The following is a 17,190-nucleotide window of genomic DNA, read 5'->3' as shown; positions in this document are numbered from 1 at the left end:
TGTGTTATAAAATATCTATAAACTTAAAAGTATTTAAATTGAAATAGTGATGCTGCAGTTGAATTTAAAACAACAAGTGAGCAGGATCACGATCTCCCTTTTCTTCGCAGTACTTCTGCCATAATTCACCCATTTCCACAGAACCAAATGGCCCTTTCCAGGAGCTAAGAGACTGCTTTTCGGAGTTCTATTGGCATGCCCCCAACTCTACAGATACTTCCACTACATCATTTGTAGACATAATTCAATTAGTCTTAAAATGTCACAGTAACACTTTTTCTATTAACAGATTTCTATGGATACCATATCTCTTCAGAATCAAGAATATTAGAGCTTTAATCTGATATTTGCATTTTATTTTTCAAATAATTCTATATTAATTTTATTTATGAAAAAACCCAGTGGAAAATATGAATGACAAAAAGTGTTAAAAAACTGCCATGTGTAATTACTTCAATCTTGTTTTGCTGCTGTTCTCATTTCAATTGTTAATTGAAAATTGAATTTTAATTATACTTTTTAAAGACATAAAGCAGAAACCCTGGAACACTGAATTGCTAACCTTTAGATTCTGACCAACAAGACTGTCAGCCAGAAAGCAAATAACAATAAGTCATTTTAAAACCATCATCTTCCTGTATGTGTGTCAATTTGTTCTGAACAAAAAGGACAGAACAGACACAGCAGCAGGATTGAGTTATGTGACAGTACGGTTCCCCGAGCCCAGATGGAATATATTTCCTCATTTTCCTTTTGAACCATAATACTTATTCTGAATAGTAATAATAAAAAGACAATATTTCCATTTTCCAATTCACAGACAGAACTGAGGAATTTTAGTTCCACTAGCTCTCTGGAGGAGTTTTGATGTTTTTTAAAAACAAAAACAAAAAGAGATTTGATTCTTAAACACAAAATGTAGTCAGAAAAGATAATTTTTCCTGGAATGAATTAGTCTGCAAAAGAATTTAAAACTGAACCAAGGTCTTTTCCTCATATTTTATGATATAGTGGATTTGTATGAAGGACACATCCTTGCTAGCAGAGATTGATCTAGTAAACAAGTTCCAGCCCTGACATTTTATTTCTGGAACAGTTAACCTAGGTGAGTTCATTTACATTTTCCTAATTTCTGGATTTCATTCCCAATAATGGTGTATCTTTTCTCCATTTTGAAGATGCTGATAAAGTAGAACTAAGTGACTACTATAAAATACTACCTACAATTAAATATTTGAGCTAACATTGCCATTCAGTTGCAGAATTCTGAATGAATTTTTAAAATTTTTCATATTAATTAAAACAAAATTAATGCACATGTGAAACAAAATCACCTGGGATGCTTCTAGTACAAAGGCTATGCTTTTAATTTATAGAAACTGAGAACATAGGATCAGAGAAGCTAAAGAAAGACTATAAATCTGAAAAGCTGTACTTCAAATCAACAGCATTATACAATTCTAGTCTTCCCCTAAACCTGCGGCAACTTTGGGTATGGCCACCTGAGATAGTGGGGAAAAAATCCTAATAGGGAGCTCTACTGCTTACAATTAGTGGTGTCCACCAACTGTTTGATGGATTATACTGGGACACAGCAGGGCTTACAACTGACCAAGACTGATATGTAGCCATGTTTGGACACAGTTAACTTACATTTAATTGTAAAAGATTCATCAGTTGCCTTATTGAATTAAAATCAATTATTTTCTTAGTCTCCTGCACTAGTTATTCTTGACAGATTTTACCTCTTTTATTGACTATTTAATGTCTATAAAAATGGGGCTAACCTTATCTATCTATGCATCTATGCATCTATGCATCTATCTATCTATCTATCTATCTATCTATCTATCTATCTATCTATCTATCTATCTATCTATCTATCATCTATCTATCTATCTATCTATCTATCATCTATCTATATCTATCTATCTATCTATCTATCTATCTATCTATCTATCTATCTATCTATCTATCTATCTATCATCTACCTTCTCATTCTGAACTGTCCATCTGCTCTGCAGATAGCTTAAAATGAATAAAATTATCAGACAGAAGCATGCATATTTTATTTGTGCCCAATCATCCCAGAAATTCTGAGAAAGAATACAAGCACATCTTTATAGCTGGATTTCTCATGAATATCTGATTTAAGGATTGGGATTATGGTTATAAAAGATTTGGAACTAGGAGAATATAACAGAGGTGTGCAAAATTCTGTGATAGAGCTATGGAATTTTTATTTCCCTTCAACACATATCGTTTTTTCCTCTGTTGCACTCAAACAGAAAAATCTGAATATTCCTGGGTGGTGAATTTAATTCTGGAAGTGGATTATCCAAAATTGGAAGTAACTGTATATTCTAGATGCTGCCCAACTGCTCTTCTATGGACAGTTCATGGTGAGTCACTTATAGAAATAGACTACACCACTCTGGGGTTAAAGGCATCTATTTTATGATCAGATTTAGAATATAATATATAATTTTGGTTACTATATCTCAAAAAGGATATAGATCTATTATAACATTTGGTGCACCAGAACTTCCAAATTCAAAGCCACTTAATATCTTCACCAAAGAGCTAATGCTTTCTTGTCCGGATTATGGGCTTCCCAAAAGAATCTGATTGGTTGCTGTGAAAGGGTCATACTTATAAAGATGCACTGTAGGTCTCTTCCAGCAGTTCTTCAAGCCAATATAATCTTCACACAAACTTCTGTGAATTATAGTACAGTTTAACAGCTAATTGGAGCACAATCCTAAAAGGAGTTTATATGTACACCCTGCTGTTCATGGAACAGTATCTTTTAAAGTAGGAGGAAGAGAGATGGTTACAGGAAATGAAAAACACTGGGGATGACATATAAATTGTCTTAAACATTGCCTTAAATTTAAAAAAAATGTTTGTTTAAACTCCCTCTACTTTACAATAATGTAAATGTAGAAAAGTCACTGTTGAACAGCCTATTTTTCCTTTTCCTAGGTATAATATCCCAGTGGTCCCCAACCTTTTTATCGCCGTGGACCAGTCAGCCTTTGATAATTTTACCATGGCCCGCTGAGCGCGCGCAGGGGTGGGGGGGCGTTGTTCACGACGACACATTGATTGTGTACCTGCGCGGGGCTCTCTTCCCTGGAGCCTTTGCGCACGGCCCAGGAGCTTTTGCGCATGGCCCAGGAGCCTTTGCGCTGCAGCGATCATGTCCCCCGGCCGCTGCAGCGATCATGTCCCCTGGCCGCTGCAGCGATCATGGCCCCTGGCCGCTGCGCGGCCCGGTGCCAGGTACTCCACGGCCCGGCACCGGTCCGCGGACCGGGGGTTGGGGACCACTGTAATATCCTATTGGCAAATCTGAAGTTTAGGGATAAAATAGCCATCATGAACATGCTTAGCTGTGGGGACTGAGGATTTCCCATATGTACAGTTAATTTCAACACAGTTTGCTGGTGTCTTATATTAAAGGCTTCCAAACATGAAGCAGATGTAACCAGGAGGCATACAAATTATGCGAGAACCCAAAATGTCTGGAGCAATGCTTCAGAAGGCAGTTTTCTTTCTTTCTGTTAAAAAAAGCTCACTCAACTATCACTGATTCTGTAACAGCTAAGACAACCATTATTTAACTCACTAAGAAAAATAGACTTTACTGCTTAAAAGTAATCTAATGTTTAAGTTGTCTTTTAATGTCAGATAATAGTATTAGATAATAGTAAGTAAAACAAACAAAATTTTACAAGACTTTTAACTCTTTGGGTCTCCCATGTGTGTTTTTAGGGAAGTTTTCATGTTTCATTTTAATGTGATATCCAGTTAAAATCTCTGGAATGTAATTCAACCAGATATGTCATATATGTTTTGTTGGAATAATTGTACAACTGTGCTGACAAGCAAACTCCAGCAGTTGCCCACAAGCCCATATAAAATGTTTAGTGAAAGAAAATGTTAGAAATCTTAGGAAAATAGCTTGGAAAGAAGAAGGCAAAAATAAAGAATTAACCACCTGGATTATAAAGGGCAGAGGGCGTGGCAAATTAAATCTACCCAGATATATTCAGTTTTTATTGCAGTTTCTAGATTTACACACTTAAGTCATCTCTCATCTAATTATGTAATATTTTCAACATACAAATATGCATTTGGTGTCATCTTTGTATCTTTCAGAGTAGTTTCTGGTGAATGCAAAAGTTCCAGTTCAATCAAAATCTTCCTTCTGGTACTGTATACACAAAACTTTTTGTAAGTTGGAGTTATTTATATTATGCACTGTCTAAATGAGTAAGATTATTTTAGGTATAACACATTACTTCTTTAGTATCATAATACTGTGTTTACTTTATTCTTTCATTTTATTGTAAATAACTTTTCTAAAATGATTTTTAATTTTAATATGAATCTATTGAAATTATATAATCTAGTAATTTGATTTAATAATTGGACAGCCAATATGAAGTAGGACTGGAAGCACCCAAGTTCACATTTGCCCTTATTCATGAGAACCAATCGGGTAACTTTGGGCCAGTTATTTTACCTGAGCCCAGTTCATGAGATTGTTGCTCCTGGGATAAAAGGCAAGGAAATCCGCATATAAACCTTCAGTTTTTAGAGGAAAGACAGAATAACAATCAAACAACTATAATCATGGAAACCCACTAATGAAACTCTTAAGGCCACATCAGCTTTTAGGAAATTGTACCAATAAAGTAGAGTATTTGTAGCAAAGAAAGAAATGAGGAATGCTTAACGTTCTCTGAGCTTGGTTGATTTCTTGCAGACATTTCATTACCTAAACTAGGTAACATCAGTGTTAGTAGTGCTAGTTTGGGTAATGAACATCTGCAAAAAAAATAATAATACCAAGTTCAGAGAGCACCAAGGATCCCTCATTTAAGAAATTGTGTTGGCCACCTTTTTGAACTGTTGAGCTTATATGGAATTATGAGAACATGCCAAAAATGTTCTTACAAACTGTGATAAGGAGAACTGAACTGTTACTGAATAAGCCCAATGAACATGTTTGTTTATGATAACAATAACAAATAACTTTTGTTTATACACTTTACAAAGAAAGAGCTTTACATAGCAATGAATAGAAGACACATATAATTCATTTACTACTTCAAAACTAAAGAACAATTTCAATGTAGAAAATGGCTCCTATATTTCTAGAGAAGAAATTCTTCTATTACCACACCCAAAGAATCTTCTAGTACATAAAAAGATTCTCATTTAGATTGACAGCATATACAGCGGTTTAGTTTTGTACTGGGATAAGAAGAATCAGGTTCAGGAATCTGTTTGACCAAAGTGAGTGATTTTGATCTAATCACTTCCTTTTAGCTCAGCCTATCTCACAAGGTTTTGTGCAAATAAAGTAAAGGGAGACTCCTATATGTACACTGAGCTCTTAAACCCAGAACCTAAATGCAATAATAATTAAAAATAACTTGTTGATACGTATATAAAGAAAGATTATTTACATAAAAACAATACCTGCAGTCTTTGATATATAACATGTGCCCAAAAACTGCAACGCTGAGGTAAATCACCCATCTGAAAAACAATTAAAATTTGGAATTGAATCCCAAACTATTACTGATTGATTACTTTACTGATTGTAAAATTTTTGAGGAAAAAAAATACCTGGTAAATTTGCTCGAGACTATGAACAATTGGGGGGAAATATAAATTTGACAATTGTTCTCTTTCATCTGCATCAATGTAATCAGCAGAAGCAGCAAGAATGTAACAGAAACTTTGAGGAAGCTGGTTAGCAGTAACGTGCTGAAAATAATAAAAATAAGTATAGCCATTTAATAAACGGATGCTCCATACTGAATTAATTTATTTGGTGCAGACTAGGAAGCCCTTCTAAATAAGTGACAAAAGATGGTTAGCAGACAACTTCTCCAAATATCAATCATCTTTGCAAAATCAGAAATAATATTTCATCTACACTTTATTCTGAGTATGCACCCACAGATTTATGACACAACAGAATATAGCTAAGCACAAAGCAACAAATAACGGAAATTGCTTTTGTTATGATAATACTGGCTAAATGGGGTTCTAATATTTTCATTTCTTCACATACTTTCTCTGTCATTTAGAATATTAAACATGAGGATGAAACCAACAACAAATATTTTAAGCTATGTTACTGAGAAGCAAGAATGCTGCAAAACTGAATCTCCAGCAGCAAGAGGATAATTGGGGACATGAATAGTAGAATGTAACATGAAGTTCTCTTTAGCAGTGGCTGGTATGAGATCAAATCTATTTTATTTATTTGAAGACTGTATAAAGCAATATAATGCTAATTATAAATTTAAAGGTCAATAAATATTGAGAGTTATTTCTTGATAATTACTCCAATTACAAAGAAATGGCAATAATGAAAACAGCTTCATCTTTGTATATTCATTTGTGCACATGGAGTTTCTGAAATATCACAACATTAAAGCTATGATTCATGTTCCAAAACTGCATGTACTTATTTAACATCCTGATTAAAGGAACTCGAGTGCTTTCACCGTATTTTGTCAATATGCATGCAAATCTGAAATTCATAAATCCCACTTTCAACCATCATTGCTTTACCCAAATTAACTAAGAGATAAGTGCAAGTTAATCATTGAATATACATCCACAGAATTTTCAATGTGAATTAACACAAACTCAGCAAAACATAAAAGTGAATATATTTTAAGTATATTTTTTCACTAGAAGGCATAACACACAAATGCCCTTTGTATCAATGTTTGTGCTTTTTATGTTGCACAAAGCACGATTCCTTACAGGCTGCAGAAGTGAGTGTTGTGCAGATGGGTGGAAGGATTGGAAAGAGCTTTCAAAGAAAGATTGATTTATGAAGCACTTAGTAAATTCACAGAACAGCCAAAAAAGCGTTTTACTCTATATTAATCCAAATCAGCTTTGGTGGTGAATTTCCCACAACAGTAACCCAGTGAGAATCTTTTGCTGGTGAAGGAACCTTTCTGGTTTTCTCCTATGCTGTTCAGAACACAACTAGTATAGAACTAACAATAGGAAGGGAAGCATAGCAAAGACAGAACAACAATTTTGGAAGGACCACACCCACAGAGGCAGGATGGAACCGCTTAAAAGCATATGTCTTCCACTGCTAAGAGAGGAGGACAATCCCTCATTAAACCTGGTACTTTAACCTTTGCACCAAACTCTTCCTCCATTTTGAGAATATTATTTATTTATGAAGGAATTAAAATACAAGGCAAAGCAGGCTATAACTCCTGCCTTAACCATAACTCCACCTTTTCCATTATTCAAGTCCTGCATGATTCCTATTTTAAATTTTACACAAAGAGCATAAGCATCAACATACATTAATCCGGGGTTTAATATTCTGTGGAGTCCCTCCCAGACTGAAGTTATAATTAAGTAAGAACCTTAAATAATATTTTATTTTTTGTGTGATAAGAGGTGTCAAAGTAAACATATTTTCCATTCATTAGATTAAGAGGATAGGGGAAGAAGTTAGAGGGAAAGGATAGAGGGAGAGGGAGAAGGAGAGAGAGACAGAGACAGAGAGATTGAAATTAAGAAGCACAGAAAAAACTCCTTGCATATTGAATATGCAAAATCTATGCAACATTTATCTTATCTATTTAAGTAAACAAGACTTAAGTAACAGTTAAAATATGGATAGTTCTATGTGTTTGAGAAAAAAATATTTCAGTGTTAAACACAAGAATATTCTAGTTTGCCTTATTATCATTTTGAATATGTTTTTGTAGCAGGAAATACATCTTCCATGGTAGAATACACCTTAACTATCTTTCTTTCCCAAACTGCAATAGTTATAAATCAGTACAACGAAAGCTCAAAATCTCATTAAATTATTGTCGAATTTTAAACAACAAACTATGGTATCTTAATTACTGCAAACAGCTTTGTATACATTTTACTTCATATTTTCTAATCTTCACAACTAACAGCACTGTTTTAGCATGCATAAAGTATTATATTATAGAAGTTTATCTTCTTTATATATGGTTCTAGCTCTGATTATATATAAGATTGTGATTAAATAATGATGGTTGATTGAAGAAACTAGAGTATTTGCAGCTGAAAATGCTGGTCTTTGAAGATTTTAAAATGAACCTAGGTTAAGGTGACCAGATTTTCAGATTGGTAAAGAGGGACACCATTGACCGGGGGGGGGGGGGGGGGGGTTGATTAAAAAAATTATATTTTGTCAAAAGGTCGCAAAAGGCGACTACATGACCCCAGGACACTGAAACCATCATAAATACGAATCTGTTGCCAAACATCAAAATTTTGATCACGTGATCATAAGGATGCCGCAACGGTCGCTAAGTGTGAAAAATGGTCACAACGATCGCTAAGTGTGAAAATGGTCATCAGTCACTTTTTTCAATGCCATTGTAACTTTGGTCACTAAACCCATTATATCACCTTTCTTGCCACAGTTCTTAAGTGAATAACTGCAGCTGATAAGTTAGTAACATAAGTGAATCTGGTTTCCCCATTTGACTTTGTCAAAAGGTCACAAAAGGCGATTACATGACCCCAGGACACTGAAACCTTCATAAATACGAATCTGTTGCCAAACATCAAAATTTTGATCACGTGACCATGAGGATGCTGCAACGGTCGCTAAGTGTGAAAAATGGTCATCAGTCACTTTTTTCAATGCCATTGTAACTTTGGTCACTAAATGAACTGTTTGAAAGCTGGCTAGCTTGCATTATAATGCCTTATGCTAGCTTACATTTTCAAGAGAGAGAAGCTAAACTCCTTATTAGAATTGAAATAGAAATGAGTAGAGTAGACTAGACTAGACTAGACTAGACTAGACTAGACTAGACTAGACTAGAGTAGAGTAGAGTAGAGTAGAGTAGAGTAGAATAGCCAAGTGTGATTGGACACACAAGGAATTTGTCTTTGGTGAATATGCTCTCAGTGTACATAAAGAAAAATAAAATAGAATACATTCATCAAGAATCATAAGCTACAACACTTAGTGATAGCCATAGGTTACTAATAAGCAATCAAATTATACTAGGAAACAAATTATTGGATTTTCTTTCAAAGAAACTCAGTATGTGCTTCCTGATTATTAAAAGTGCAAATTCAGTGTCAATGACTCCTGACTATTTAAAAAAAGATTTTATCCAAAATAGATTGAAATAAACCATTTTTAAAAATTCTATGCACAATAGTTTGAAATGTATTGTGCATAGAATTTTTAAAAATGGTTTATTTCAATTTATTTTGGATAAAATCTTTTTTTAAATAGTCTAAGACAATTTAAAAAAAGAATCCACACAGAATAAATTGAAGTAAAACTATTTTTAAAAATTCTATGCACAAAACATTTCAAAGTATTGTGCATAGAATTTTTAAAAATGTAAGTCACAGTCATATGTCCACAAGATGCTGCAAATGGCTATAAATGTGGGTCAGTTATGGAGTGACTGCAGGGGAGACATGAGGCGTCAGAACTTCGAACATGAGGCGTCAGAACATGAGGCGTCAGAACATGAGGCGTCAGAACTTCCCAAAAGGTCGTAAATACCTTTTGGGAAGGAGGGAGGGGTCTGTCATAACTTTGAACAGTCACTCAGTTACCAGGCATAAGTCGAGGACTACCTGAGCAATCCTGCCTTCCAAATGCCAGGTAGCTCCATCAACAGTCCTTTCCATCTTTTTGTAAGAAAAATATGATGGAAAAAAAACCAATAACTATTGTACATTTATTTATAGAACATACACGAAGTCATAGGAATGGATCATGAATGAGAGCATATTTCCACCAATTAATCCAGAAAATAAAGCAGCAAGAATCCCACTATCCCCCCACCTCCTCTTTCTCCCTCTCTTTCTCTTTTTGGGGGGAAGGAGGAGAAAGGACAAAAAGGAGAAAGAGGGAGAAAGAGGAGGTGGGGGATAGTGAGATATTAAAAATTGTCCAAAAGCAACTGACAATTTCCATACTACTGCTAAGAAAAGGACAAAAAGGAGGAAGAGAGGGAGAAAAAGAAGGTGGGGGATAGTTCTTCCCCCCCTTCTGCAGCAAACTTGTGGCAGCCACCCGAGCTCCCTCCCCACGCCTTCTCGCCTTCCCTCAGGTGGAAGTTGCTCGCAATCACCCTCTCGCAAGGCTCTCGACTCCTCCGGGGACTCTTCGCTGTGGTGGCTTGACAAGCTCAGGTTTTCTCCTGCTGCTGTTGCCGCTACCGTCTGGCTCCAGCAGAACGCGGCACAGGACGGCTTGGGGACCGAGCGCAGCCGGTGCAAAATATTGTCCGTACCGCACCTAGTAGGTCCTAGAAGACAGGCCGTGCAAGTTCCCGGGATGAGTGACATTCTCGTTCCTACAGAGATGGCTATTCTTTAGGCGCAGCTACAGCGCTTTTTGTCCTCCTTCAGAAGCCGTCTCTCGTGACGTTTGCAAGCCAATCAAGCGTGTGGCTTTGAAAACCTGCGGCGTGATCGTGCTGCGTGGGAGCGAGTGTCTCTCCCCGAATATGGAGGACATAGTGGACAACTTGTATGTATCCTAGAAAATAAGTAAGACCCGCTGGCGGCCCGTATCTGCCACGACCTTGCAGCCTCTTTACATTGGTAAAGATAAAAATTTTAAAAAAAATCGGTACTTTTTAAGAACGCCACGGGACACGGGACAAATTGTGCGAAATCGTGACTGTCCCGCCAAAAGCGGGACGTCTGGTCACCTTAACCTAGGTTAAATCAAACTAATTTGGAATTTCATGTAAAAATTTCATTTTTAAGTTCCTTCAGGAATCTCAATTTTTAGGACTCTTTGCTTCTAAATTTAAATACTTTTCCATAAAATGAAGATTATAATATTTTCTATTGCACATTACCAAATAACTTGGATCAGTAATTGTTGGTGATATTATATTAAGGGAGGAAAGTACAATGTTTAAAGTATAATGAGGGAATTGAGAAAATAATTTCTTAAGGAAATCTTATTTATATGGTTATTTCGGGGAAAAAACAAGTCTAAAAGTATCTTACTGCTTTATTTCCTTGTCTCTTGCCTGGAACTTGAAGAGGTGATAGACTGTCAATCAGACTAAAAAGCCCTAGAGTTCTGTCAAAACAAGTAAACAAAGCACAAATATGATAAAATCTATGTATGTACAATAAAAGTATAATCATTAGAAACATACTATCAAAATATTTTTTTGGTTTTTTTGCTGACACTGCATCTGTATTTTAATTATTTTGAATTACAATGGAATCTTGTACTACTACTACCACTGGTAAAAGAAATTTCACAATACATTGATGTGGAAGCCATTCTAGATGAAATGGTATATGTCTATGAGAATCCAATATATCTAGAATTAAAATACAATGCAACAATGACTAAACCTATAATTTAATTATGCAAAACAGAAACCATGTAAATAAATAAGTTGTAAAGGAAGCAGTGGAAGGTGGAAAGCTAATCTGAAAGAAGTTTTACAGAAAATCCAATATAACAAGTTAATGATACGTTTAATATTTTGGGTAAGATATCAAAGTAAAGATTAGTTTTTCTATATGGTTTTTATTTTCTACAGTGCACATTGAAACCAAATATGTTAATCTCAGTGCAATTATAACATCTACTGGCAGTAGAAACATTTTTATTTAAATTATTGTGTTTTTAGTTCTTTTCCTATACAAAATGACATGCACAACACAAAACAACACAGAGCATTTTAAATAATAAAATTTAGCACACTTTTTGTTCTTTTATCATAATCTCTCATTAGTCATCTTCTGTTAAACAGCTGTAAAGTATTCAGGTTAACTTTGGGAAGAAAGGTAATCTTGAATGAATCAGCACAATAACACGAAAGGATGTCAGGAAACAAAGAAACTGCCTTACATAGAATTAATCCAGTTGCTTTAGCAATGACTGTATGGAGTGCTAATCATCCATTCTCAAAAACAGCAGAACAAAAATGAAGTGTACAACAACAGTAAGGGCCACGGAATATGTTCCATGGTAATAACACTTTTCAACCTAAGAGCACAATTTTTTTTTTGTAACAATTGAGTACAATGTTATTCAAATTCATTGAGCTATGCTAGTAGAAATACTAGAATTGTTGGGTTTTTTGGTGCCTCTTCACCTTTAGATGCAAAGAATTACTGTGACTTTTTTACCTTCCCCTGGTGACTCTTCGCAAAATTTTCAGTCTAGAAACACAACAGCATTTTCCTTCCCATTTTTTTCTGTATTGTTCTATCACTTGTGAAGAGGAACATAGAACGGGAAGCTGTATTTCACTAAATATTCCATAGATGTCCTGAGCCAACAGGCATAACCTACAAAGAGTATGTAAATGACATCTCATTAGCAGCACACTATTTCTATACCTCGATCATCTCAGGTTTTTTTAAAAAAAAATTCTAGGAGAGAAATTTTGCTTTTACTCTGACTTCCTAAATTCTAATGTTATTGGAATATTTAGCAACTGGTAATCAACAACTTTATTAAGTATTTCAGTTTTTAAAAAGACAACCAAGTACATTAAGAAATTTTCAGCAATAATTTACATGAATCTTAGCTATTATGGAGAAGGACAAAAGATTTGGGAAATTGTGAAGTACAACACAATGTCACCTGCCTAATTGCCTTTCTGTGGGTGTCAAGTTTAAGAGAAGCAGCAAAAACATAGTAATAGAGAAATTCCTACCCCGAAAAGTCAGTTAAATTAGACATAATACACTAGACAGATCAGTCCTCTATTCAATAGTATCTTCCCATAACTTATTTTGTAGGTTTATGTTCTACTACCAATTTCTTTTTAACATTTACATTAAAGCCACCAAAGAAATAATTTAAGATACGTAACTAAGGTTACCTGCAATGTCATGAATAAGCAGGTAATATGCAAATGTTACTTATATTGCATGTAAGTCAGGTGAAGCTTAGGGGCAATACAAATATATTGTTAATAGTAAGTAGCTAATCTGGCCATGTTTGATCTGTTATAGGTGAGGCTGCATTTTTCAAAAACATATTAAATTTGGTTGCCACAATAAATGCCTTTCCCCTAGATCCAATTTATCACTAATGGATTCCAACAATGGATGGAAACTAATGATGAAGGTGAGAGCCAACCTAGAACTGACTGTTAGAACAATTAATCAGTGGAACAACTTACCTCAAGAAATTGTGAATGCTCCAACACTGGAAATGTTTAAGAAGAGATTGGACAACCATTTGTCTGAAATGATAGGGTTTCCTGCCTGAACAGGGAGTTGGACTAGAACAGGGATCACCAACCTTTTGGACTTCAGAAACCACTAAATTCATAATTTTAAATCCTGCAGACCACTAATATGATCTTCCTAATGATCAGCTAGGTGGATATGACTATGTGGTCATGTGACTGGCCAATGCGATGTCACTCACGTTGAGGGGCACTTTGCCAACCTCTACTGCCCCCCCCCCAGTCACTCACCTCTCCTTAGGGCCCCAACAGAGGGAAGACCTACAGGAGTGCAAGGCCAGGTACCGGCGCCTGGAGGCTCAGCAAGCTGAGTTGATCAGACAGTTCCAGGTCATGATGCAGTCTCACTGGAACAAGGTCCTCTGGCTCTTTGCCATCAGCAGCACTACCCTCCAGCCTTCGCCCAAAGCCCCACACTAGGAGGCCAAAGCAGACCCCAAGTCAGAATTTCTGCCCCCCTCGGACCCACATAAAAAGATCCCAAAGAGCGAGACTCTCTGCAGCAACACAAATGTTCATTGCACGTAACCATCCCAGGGGACATAGTTTGAGGACCCCTAATTTAGTGCAATATAAAAAATACAATAATTTTTCTGCAGAAATTTTCTCGCGAACCAGCAGTGATCCATGGACCACCAGTTGGTGACCACTGGACTTGAAGACCTTCAAGATCCTTCCCTTCTGTTATTCTGTTCTGTTATCAACACAGCTTAGAGCAGAGTCTAGACTACGGCAGACTGACATGATCTGGCCTCATGTTAGAAATGCATCTTACTTTGAAATATACTTAGAAAAATAATTAGGTGCAAACTGCAATTATCAAGTCGATTGGCAGAAACTAAATGTGCTGATCAAATTTTTATGGTTGGAAATCTTTCAACTTTTTTATTTATATTAAAAATTTAACAGGCTGTTATTTTTTAACCTTTTAAAGATTTAATATGTTGGTATTCAGGCATCTAAATAGACGAAATGAAATGGCAGCTCATATACGGGTAAGTCCTTCACTTATGACCATCTGCTTAATAATGGTTCAAGGTTACAATGACTTCAGAAAAAGTGATATACAACCTGTCTTCACAATTCTGTCATACCACCTGCATATGCACAAGATTGCAATTTGGGTGCTTGGCAACGGGCTTCCAGCTGCAATGTTCTGCAGTCATGTGATCACAATTTAGAACCTTTCCAGATGGGGGAAAACATCAAATGGGGAAACTGGATTTGCTTACTGACTACAATTTGCTTACTAACGGCAATGATTTGCTTAATGACCCACAGAAAAAATGGCTGTAAAACTGGGTCTGGTCATGTGATGACTTGACTTACAACTGTACTGATAAATAACAGAAACTATTTTTATCTGCCAATTTTAACTAAGAATTGATTTAAGTGCTCTTCACCTATTGCTTTTTAAATAATTTTAGTGTCTATAATTCATTAATACTCATTTTTAATTTCTTCTTTTTCTGTGAGATCTTGTAGACAATTTGTAGTGGAGATACTTGAACTCTCATACATAATTCTTATTTACAATAATTACTACTAGTTAAACTGTCATACATCAGTTTCTCCATATGAGTGACCTCTACATATATTGGGACTTTGACTATCAGAATTCCCTCCTACGCAATCCTACAGATGAAATATTTCCCTTCAACCCCCCAAAAGGAAGAAATTTGAATAAATACAAAAACATGTTGTACAGAAACAATTCATTAATTCTAAGGAACTATTCTTTTTCTCAATTCCTCAAGGAAGGGCTCCAGCACGAATCCGAAAACTCAGAAGGCTAAACTTCTGGTCCTGGTAACCAGATTTGATGTTATATACCTGGGACAAGTATATCTGCCTTCATTTGTGAAAAAGCTATTTACTTATAGCTGAACATAAAAACAGATGGGAAATTGTCCCGGGTCTTCTCCACAATTACTACTTCAAAATCATATGCAGATGGCCAAACACAAAGAGAGACTGTTAGGTGTGTAGTTAGAGAGTACATAAAACTGAGGGTGTGAGAAAAGACAGGTAAACAAGATACTCAAGACACATGATTCACTGGGAGGAACGAAGAAGCAGAGGCTATCTGAGATAAGAAAAATGGCAGCTTAAAATATCCCCACCACCTGATTTTTCTTGTAAAAATAAATCTATGTGCCTATTGGCCTATTGGAGGAAATTGTACAAGTGAATGCTTGAAGAAAACAATAAATAAACCCTTTCATATCTGGCATGCTAGACTAAATCTCTTCTTAACATTTCTTATGTTTGCAATAGGACTGTTTTGTTTTGATATGGAAGGCTATTTGTAACATGTAGATATTCCTGAAGCATCAGAAGTAAGTAGATGTAAGTGTATTAAGCTCAGTGACAAGTAGTTCAGAGCAAACAATAAAAATCCCATTTCAAAGCTTGGGAATATTCTGTTAATTCCCTAAAAGAGCTGGAGGCAGGGGAGCGAGAAGGTGAGGCCAATTACTTTTCACTATTTTTTTAAGATTGTAATGCTCATATTTATTCATTTCCCACTGTTTATATGGAAATGGTATCATCCCATCATACCTCCTCCTAATTAGTCATCTTTCTTAGGAAAGATAGAAAATTACTTTTTTCATCAGTAATTATACACATGTGCCCTGAAACCTGGAAATGAGGTTGGTGGTTTTTTTTATAATTTTCACTGTTCCAAAGGATTAAGACTGAAATGCATTCCATAAAGTAAACATTTTTTTAAAAAAAATGTTTTTCTGAAGACATCAGTGTAACAGAAAGACCCAAAGGGGGGGAAAAGTAAAATTTGATATTTGCAGTAATACTTTCAGATAGGTATTGTAAAAGCAAAAATACAGAACAAGTAAATACATTTAATAAACGGAAAGGAAATAACTGTTCAGTCTTCTGTTAACTTTCTGATTTAATGAAAGTATAGAGAAGGGGTAAAAAGAGAAGCGGAAGTTGGTGGGAAAATAAGAGTATAGTCCATATATCCTGCAATCCATGAAGACATTTGCTCTTCCAAAATGCAGTGATGTTGGAATTATGCCTGGCAATTATGCTTACCCCCTGAAGGAAAACAATCTCTAGGTGCATCTTAGCAAGGAACAAGGCATGAGGAGGCACATGCACTCTTAACAAGACCTCTTGTGTTCCACTCCTTTAATCAAAACAAGCACAAGGTTGCCCACAGAGTTCCAATCTAACAACTTGCCTGGTCAAGTCTTGGGGTGGAGCTCAAGGAGCTTCTACTGGTGTGTCTTAGAATCAAACAGCAACCCTCAAGGCTCCACCCAATGTGGATTTAATTTATCTGAACTTTTCTAATACAAACAAAGGCCCTCCACCAACGGCATACGTTATCTAGAGAGCAATCAGAATCAGGCAATCAGATATGCAGGCACTGAAAAATAAATAAAGCCCTTTCTTTTCTAGCCTGTAATACTAGAATTCTAAAAGTAATTCTTCTGCAAAGAAACTTCATATTAGTTCTAATATCTTTCTTATCAGTTCTAGAATATTCTCACACCTCCATAGAATAATGTTTTGGCTGTTGTGTGTTCTTTCATAATTTATTTTGATAAGCATAAACACATGTAATACAAAGCCATATTAACTAAATCCTGAATAATATTAGTCAGAATTACAACCAACTTGAAAATATATTTGTTACAGAGAAGTTTTCTCATCTAAAAGAAAGCAATGTACTTTATGACTGGCAAGAAATTTAATTATTTGTATTTCTGGGAATAAATGCAAAATCCCATTTTGAGGGAACTGCATCAGATTTGAAGGAATAAGCACTAAAATCCAAGCTAGAATTTACCAAGCAGCTGTTGTTTTTGAAAACAAATTTTGGGATTTTTTGTTTTGTTTTGCTGAAATCAGTACCATTTTTATCATGCATTCCTAAATACACAACTGAATTAAAGTC

At 35.5% G+C, this 17,190-nt stretch overlaps 1 protein-coding gene and 1 long non-coding RNA gene across 7 annotated transcripts in view; one reads left to right on the top strand and one right to left on the bottom strand.

Annotated features, from left to right (window-relative positions):
* The window catches only part of SPIDR (scaffold protein involved in DNA repair), a 247,544-nt gene that overhangs the window by 31,171 nt on the left and 199,183 nt on the right, over positions 1 to 17,190 (bottom strand). For 3 of the 6 annotated variants that reach the window (XM_032222617.1, XM_032222618.1, XM_032222622.1), the window contains exons 11-14: positions 12,190 to 12,351; positions 11,047 to 11,122; positions 5,644 to 5,784; positions 5,494 to 5,553 (exon numbers count right to left, since the gene is read on the bottom strand). In XM_032222617.1, the coding sequence (XP_032078508.1) occupies positions 5,494 to 5,553; positions 5,644 to 5,784; positions 11,047 to 11,122; positions 12,190 to 12,351 (439 nt within the window). The remainder of the gene's footprint in view (positions 1 to 5,493; positions 5,554 to 5,643; positions 5,785 to 11,046; positions 11,123 to 12,189; positions 12,352 to 17,190) is intronic. The other 3 variants (XM_032222619.1, XM_032222620.1, XM_032222621.1) reach the window with 3 other exon arrangements.
* On the top strand, positions 1,970 to 7,293 carry LOC116512249. The gene is made up of 3 exons (XR_004255861.1): positions 1,970 to 2,402; positions 4,165 to 4,239; positions 6,111 to 7,293. It is a non-coding gene; the product is annotated as an uncharacterized LOC116512249 (long non-coding RNA).

Source organism: Thamnophis elegans, chromosome 8, assembly GCF_009769535.1.
Source record: "Thamnophis elegans isolate rThaEle1 chromosome 8, rThaEle1.pri, whole genome shotgun sequence".
Classification (NCBI taxonomy): Eukaryota; Metazoa; Chordata; class Lepidosauria; order Squamata; family Colubridae; genus Thamnophis; species Thamnophis elegans.
Note: the sequence above shows the minus strand (reverse complement) of the source record. Positions and strands in the feature narration are given on the sequence as shown.